The 7,974-nt window shown below is 36.3% G+C and overlaps 1 protein-coding gene across 5 annotated transcripts in view; it reads right to left on the bottom strand.

The window, feature by feature from the left end:
• Window positions 1–302: 302 nt before the first annotated feature.
• The window catches only part of LOC125045114 (homeodomain-interacting protein kinase 2-like), a 37,557-nt gene continuing 29,885 nt past the window's right edge, over window positions 303–7,974 (bottom strand). For all 5 annotated transcript variants that reach the window (XM_047642222.1, XM_047642226.1, XM_047642225.1 and 2 more), the window contains one exon: window positions 303–7,974. This exon is cut by the window's right edge and continues 155 nt beyond it. In XM_047642222.1, the coding sequence (XP_047498178.1) occupies window positions 7,934–7,974 (41 nt within the window). In that variant the 3' untranslated portion in view covers window positions 303–7,933.

Below are 7,974 nucleotides of genomic sequence, written 5' to 3'. Positions count from 1 at the left end.
TTTTGAACTTTTGCTCTAATGCATAATTTACTCGATTTAAATTTGATTTCCACTTAGTACTAGTAACGCGAAAATCAGAATTCTTAAAGAATTCTTAAATATTCATACATTAAAAAATACAATTTTGTTTTAATTGTAACATTGATTTTACATATATGTTCACATTACATGCAACATAAAGTACACTAACTGATATTCCTTTTCAATTGTATACAATGTATTATGCTGAAATCCTCTTCTGCTTAGTCGATACATATTCTTACAGGTGATAATACCTTTCTTTGGAATAATGAAAACTCAAGTTTTTATCACATATACAAATTTATTATGACAAAGTGGTGCCGCGGCCATCTTGACTTTGGACGCGGTTTTGTCTTGCTGTTGTACGTGTGTCTGTATATATGTGTGTCTGTGTGATGTTGTGGATGGTTGAGAAGAGGGGGAGGAGACGGAACTCGGCTGAAAGACACCCTCACACTGGAGAAGACTTTCTACACCGGCAACCGCTCTCAGAATCAAAAAGTTAGCAAGATGTAAAATTCTCTGGCTCGCCGAGTATCGAGCCAGGCGTAAATGAAGGCATAAACACCCTTGTTTGTAAAGGCATATGACAATTCATCTGTCAACATATTTTTCTCAAGGAATGTCTATGACGGTGTAATACAGTTTAAATGGAAAAGTAAGTGCTTTATTGTTTGAATGGTGATCCCCCAACCTGGTTCAGTGCCAGCATCCCTTAATGTTTTTGAAACGTGTTGTCCATGCCTTCCAACCAGCAATCAGCAGTCATTTTATTTACTAAAATAATGGTACCACTTCCTAATAAATCTACCCCCTTAAAGCCTTTGATTTGACGGTATAAAAGCAAGTGTATTGTTGTTCTTTAAAAGGTCAGCAGCTGCAATTCAGACTTTAAATATAATGCCTAAACTGCTTACTTTATACTTTACTGTTATGCAGGCATTTGTTGCATTAAATAAAATTCAAATTTCGTGTATCTTTGGTTCAACTATTAGACTTCCACCCAATGTCTATTTTATTCTTAAATACTGTATTACACTATATACCTACTTTTTTGAAAATTATGGGAATGTGTGGTATCTAAAATTAACCAACATGGACCAAGTCACTATATACAATAAATCAAACAACCCTTCCATGAAGGTAGTTGATGGATAATGACCGGAGTAAGCACTGCAGAAAGCATAATCCACAAACAACAGCTGTGAAGAAAATACTGCTGACTGATAATGAATAACAATACACACAAACTTTAGGACCATTATCACATACAGAAATCAAGCAAAATACCAACTGCAGGGGTAGAGGAAGAACCAACATGTCAAAGGGAAAGATATGTTTTGTAGCTGCTTGAAATGACACTACAAGAGAGGAATTACATTTTTGGCCATAGTAGACATGGCTCCTCTCATAATTCTTGAAATACACACGCACACCCACACCCAAAGACACACACAAACACACACATACGGCTGCTGTTGCTGGTCTGAGTGACACACACACACACACAGAGATATCCCTAAAGACCAGGGCACCTCTACATGAAAACACGGAAGGACCTGTATCTGTGCTGTGACCCGACCTTCTGACTCAAATTCTGGATTTCTTTGTTTTGTATACACTTTGTTCTTGGAGGGTTGTTAAAAATAAATATAATTGCACATAATCTGATCTGTGAGACTAGAAGCTACTGTTGGTCTGGTTCCAAAGAGCAGAATATGGCCATGCACAAACAGGTTCTTCCACCAGATGCTGGTACAAAACAAAGGATCTCAACTCATCTGGACTCCACAACACAAGGTTACACCACCAATTTTTCCTTGTACTGTCATTGTATCAAAATTAATCCAAATTTAATATTTTCACTGCAATGACAGTAGATAAGTCAAATAAACATGAACATAGCGCAACAAAATGCAGATGTATTACAATCAAAATTTCATAGAGATTCAAAAATTCAAAGTAATACAGAATAATTTTTCCTCAATATACAAACAAGACATCTGATGAGGTAATCCATATATATCCCTAGTCCCAATATCTGTTATGAAAGGATATGCAAGTTCTGAACACCCTAAAAAAGGTCATTCTGTATGCTATGGCAAGGATATTAGAGCCTACAGTATTTGTATCATCAACCAGGTGTTCAGAAACTTGACATTCCTCTCATAACTACTTGCTTATAAGTGATATGTACTACAATTCTAGTGTGAAAACCCAGTATTTCTACCAAAAGATAAAAGATATGAATTTGAAGAGATGAAAATTGACAATAAAAAAAATATAATAATAATAAAAATAAAAAAGTCAATCTTTGGTTTTTTATTCCTATACAGTTTGTAAGGGAACATGTACCTTCTTTATTTTTTGCAATAAACAAATTACAATTTTGTAAACAGGCAAGAAAACTATGAAAATGACCTACATCCTTGCACTCCCAGTGGCTTTTTGACAGTGAATTAATCCCTCTCACACCATAAATGATCAAGATTTAATACAGTTTTGTAGCCACCAGAAGAAAGAAAGCAAGACTTCTTAATAAAACACCTGTTGGGACTGTTGTTCAATACCTTTTTGCATGAATTTATAGTTAAGGCCAGTGTTGTGTTACATTTCATCCATCAGCTATCAAAAACAAAATAAAAACAATTCATATTAACTTCATAGGTTACAATATTAACATGAGCATGATGGCAATGACAATATGAATTGCAATTATTCACATTTTTTATGATGATATTAATATAATACATAAGCTGATAATTGTAATGGTTACTTATGATTAATCATGATAAAAGCAGTACCCAGACACAATTTGGACACACTTTCCATACAAGTCATTATCCATAAACACAAACATCCAACTAATTTCATCAATTCTTTAACAGAAATGCTTTTCTTCAAACAAATATTTCAGGTTATTATCATTCAGGTACCCTGGGATGGCAAATTAGAAGATATTTGTCCTCAGAATGACCGGCCCAAACTCTCCAAAAGCATTTCAATCTGGCATTAATGAGAAGGGGGAGGGGTTGATTCAATTCATGATATGAGGGTGAATAACAAGTTGGCATTAGAACTTTAAGAGACCCTTTATGAGGTTTTTAAAAAGAAGCTTCTCTTTCAAAGTCTTCACTCCTGATTTCAACCAAATCAAACCTTGAAATAAACACTTAAAATATATATATATTTATATACATATATATATATATATATATATATATATATATATATATATATATATATGTGTGTATGTATATATATATGAACATTTCACCATTACACTGCATTAATACATTGTAACAGGGTGGATGGGTGGGTGGGAGGGAGGGGGTGGGGGAGGGGGTAGGTAGATAGGCAACTAACCTAAAATTAAAAAGATTATTCAATGCAACCTAAAGCAAAAGTCATATTAATTGAGCTATAAAAGTGCAACAAATTGGTGGCAAAATATTAATAAACCAACCAACACACCCAAAACTCAGACTCGATACCACGAGCAAGGGGCGTATCAAAAAGCACTGTTCCTAAGGTTTATAATCATATACTAAAATAGTGGGGTTGGGGTTAGTAGGGAATATCATCATAATTTTTATATAATTTTTTAAAAATGAATATTTTTTTTTTATATTGTAATAATAATAATGACCACCTTAAATGTGTCATTGCTGAATATCCTGTAATTGTACAAGCCCATTAGAATCAAAACTTGGGAAATCTAAACATAAATCAAATATACCAAACCTAGTTGTGATAGCCCCTCAAAACCATAAAAAATGGTATTTAAAACTCAGGATTAAAACTAAACTGTCAATCAAAGAATCCTTCAAAACTATCCTAGGATACTGTAAATGGTAGGACATCCTAGCAAACTAAGGAACTAATACCTTGCTACACTCTACAGCACATCTTCCACCAAATATTTGGAAATGTTGACAACCCACCTCACAGAGTTTCCTACATGATTGCTTAGTGTTAGAAAAATTTCCTCTAGATAGTGCAAGACTGAGTGCCATAAGTATAGTCAATACAAAACATATGAGGTGAGTGTGTCAACAACCATGGAGGTTGAACTTTGCCGCAGACTGCGAGTAAAATATTTATACCACTCTACACCCAGAGGACCTTATCTATAAAAAACACAATCCAGTGTTTCAGTTGAACTACATTTTGCAAGATGGACAATAGGCATTTAATCATATAGCGCAGAGCACGTGGAAAATTGAAAATGGTCACAGGTCACCTTTAGGAGTGAGAGACCAAGAGACTGGTCTACGTTGCCAAAGCAGCACTCAGATAACATGGTTTTTAAGACCCAGTATTGCTACAAAAAGTTTGTAAAGAATTTATTCTGGCTCTGTATCCCTTTATCAATTCAGTATGGGTATCATATTGCAACTTTTTGATGTGGTCAAAAGCACTCTGTGGCAACGACGACTGCAGACCCTTAACATCTAGCAAAGTCACTGGAAAAAGTGAAATTCTTAAGTCGTAAAAAGTTAATGGTTCCTAACTACCACAATTCAGGAAATCTAGTATGGAGAGGGGGAGGAAATCTTAATGGTCTTGAAGCATGACAATGAAACATGTTAATTGTATGCCTACTGAATACTAACGAAGAATGTTGAGAAACATTTAGCATTTAGGATACTTGTGTTATCTATAATCATGAAACACACATTACAATATCTTACAAAGTCTTTACATACCCTAACTGACCCAAAATATTACATTCATAATTATATTTACATTCTCAAGAAAAATAGATACGTACACATATAATCTTGTTTTTGTGTACTACATCCGTGTACTACAGCAATGTACTACATCAGTGTACTACAACAGTGTACTGCAATCAACTCTTATAGTGTTTTGTGAGGGTTATGACTAACGTTGGGCAACAGTTTCACGTTACTCGTTATACTGCGGCCAGACGATCACCTGACTGGTGGAAAGTGACTCCGTGCAGCAAATCAAAAATATTCTTTACTATGTGGACAGAGACTGATGCATGGCCATGAATCAATTTATGACACTTTTTTTTTGTATTCCAGGATAAGTAGATACAAAGGTCAAAAAAGCTACTGTGCAGAGCCATTACCCAGCAATCATTATTGGCCATCCGTCACATCTTCTAAAATACTAGAGCTTAGGCACTCTAAATACAAACATCACATGTGTAGGGCTGTTATGTAGGTGCCGATAACTGAGCACCGGAACTACTAATAACCTAAACTGGACCAAATTGATGAGTTGTGTACAATATCCCAACAGTCACATCTTCCCTCCTGATAGGCCAACTCCTGATAATGGTGAGTGGTCCACATGGTGCATGAGGGGGTCTCTAGACAACCTAGAAGCTGACTGTGCAACAGCCAATGGCTTCATATGACTACTTTTACGTAAGGGGGGAAACTCACTCTGTGTCTGGATAAACTTTGGTTGAATTCCAAGAAAATTTACATCTGAAAAAGGACAAGGCTATTCGTCATGCTGTTCAATCACTTCAGTCAAACTGCAATAAATATGATTGACGATTTCTAATCTTCAGGTCACATTAAAGATGCTTGTCAATACTCTGGTCACATTAAAGATGTTTGTCAATACTCTGGTCACATTAAAGATGCTTGTCAATACTCTGGTCACATTAAAGATGCTTGTTAATGTGTCTTTTATCAATAAAAAATAAATTAATAACTAAAATTAATACAATTTAAGAAATTTAAATCCATACAATGTACTACACAGAGCTTGAGACGGATATCAATTACTTTCAAAACTCTGCAGTTCAGCTTGACGAACAGTTGGTCCATTGAAATGTGTCAAAGACCCTATACACACACCAAAGCTTGGCACCTTCAAGAAGACCTTGGGAATTGTTGCCCCACACACAAAGGTCTGGGTCGAGGTCTGTGGTGAACTGTATCTAATCACAATGTTGAGATCAGATATTGAACAGAACCACGACCCTATACATGTTAGGGCCTAATGAAAACACAGGCACGGCCCCCCTCCCACTGTAAAATTCACAGTCATCACCTGCTACACAACACTGTCCCTTATATATTAGTTCTTTATGACAAATTCACCCAATTCAGATACTAAAAATATAAGCTTTCACATACACATCAAAGCTTGATCTTAGAAATAAATGTTAACCTTAAAAAATTAAATATTATACAATGCTTAAGATCAAAGGTAATCAATTAAAGAAACATTAAAAATTCTCCAAAGAAACATTAAAATAAAATTCCCAATAACAGTTAGCAGTGAATAGTGAACCTCAAAAGAGGTGGAGTGTGGGAGGGGGGTTGGGGGAATGGCAGTAAGCCTGAACGTGCTATTTGCTTCTCCCGGGTGTATAGACCTTGGTCAAGAAACAAGCACAAAAACCATGCAGAGGATTCTCCGAGATATAAAGAGAAGGTATCACACTCCAGACATAAATAACACCTTTACACATAGGGAAGAAGTTCAAGAAAGCGTATATGTTAATAGAGATCAAACAAACCTGTGGACAAACACCAAACGTGGTGCAGCCGGTGGGCATCACACCACATCCAGCAATTCTACTTGGCTCTCAACTTCCCATACTTATGGAAGGGAAGGGGAGTGCTGTTGAAATGCCAACTATGGTGCATTTTCCCTCGGCCTCATCGGCTATAAACACAATACTACTCATGCTACACATTAAGTCTACGTACAGACCATTGTCAAAACCCTTTCCCCTTAAAAAATTATCAAACATATTCAATTTATGCTTGGTAAAACACAAAATAAATATACACAACGTCAAGCATGGCTCACTGAAAAACCTTGGCTTTCTGTGAACCAGTTCCCAGTCACTTAGTAGCCAATAGGATTATTAGCCGAGCTCCACAGATGATGGCTCATCACTTTAGCTTCAACAAAAAACTCACACTTGATAACGATATCAAGTCCAACACAAAACGAACTATAACTTCTTTGGGTGACTGAAAAGTTTAGAAATGTAGCTGATAAATTATTTCCTTTTATGCAATACAGGATGTGCTCCAAAGAAGCTAACACAAACACTCCATATCCATTCTTCATTACCAGTGTAGTGTTCACCCACTGGCTGTTGCTCATGTTTCACACAAAATGATAAAAATAAAAACTAGCTACAGTCTTCTCATTTGTCAACAATATGCCGACAGTATTTCCGCCCTTAGGACGGCCAACGCACAGTTATAATGCTTGTCAAGGTTATGGTCATCATGAGACAGGCGCACACTTGTACATGCACTAGTTCTACACACAGATATGGGGCCTATACTGCTGCTGATGCTATTGTATCAAGAGAAATGCTCAAACAAATTCTATTGGCCCCCAAATCAGTAATCACAGGGGAGTAATTATATGGTAGAGCTCAGTACCCATGAATATATCTGACACTAAGTCCTTGCACACTTCTGAAGCTTACTTAAAATTTGTAGACACTATTTTTTGGCTGTGAACCCCATACACTTGGCACCAAGATAATGGTCTTGTTTCAACAAAGGTATTCCAGAGTTTCTTTTTTGCTTTTATCTAAACTAGTCTAAGTCTAGCCACCCTGGTATATCCTTTGCTGAAGATGTGGTTGATCTTCATAGTGCAGTAGCTTCCTCTTGAGGGTGAGAAGGAAGGAATGGGGCAAATTCTCCCCCAAAGATCCGTCCCTACCTCATCACTACCCTGCACTACTACACTCAGTTACTCTCCAGGAACTCCCAATATACCCACTCCCACCTGCCCATATCTCATGTGCTGGGCAACATAAATTCTTTTTTCCTTTTTTCTTTTACTTATTTCTTTTTTCATGTATGTCTTTTTCTTGGCTCATTTTGGATCTTCTGGGCCTATTTTATTCTCACAAATTATAGTGGGTTTGTTCCAATTGATACTGTAGCTACTCAGAAAACCAGATGCTTTGATACTGGCTCTTGGCTG

Source organism: Penaeus chinensis, chromosome 36 (genome assembly GCF_019202785.1).
Source record: "Penaeus chinensis breed Huanghai No. 1 chromosome 36, ASM1920278v2, whole genome shotgun sequence".
In the NCBI taxonomy this organism is placed as follows: domain Eukaryota; kingdom Metazoa; phylum Arthropoda; class Malacostraca; order Decapoda; family Penaeidae; genus Penaeus; species Penaeus chinensis.
This window is presented reverse-complemented; position numbering and strand designations above follow the sequence as displayed.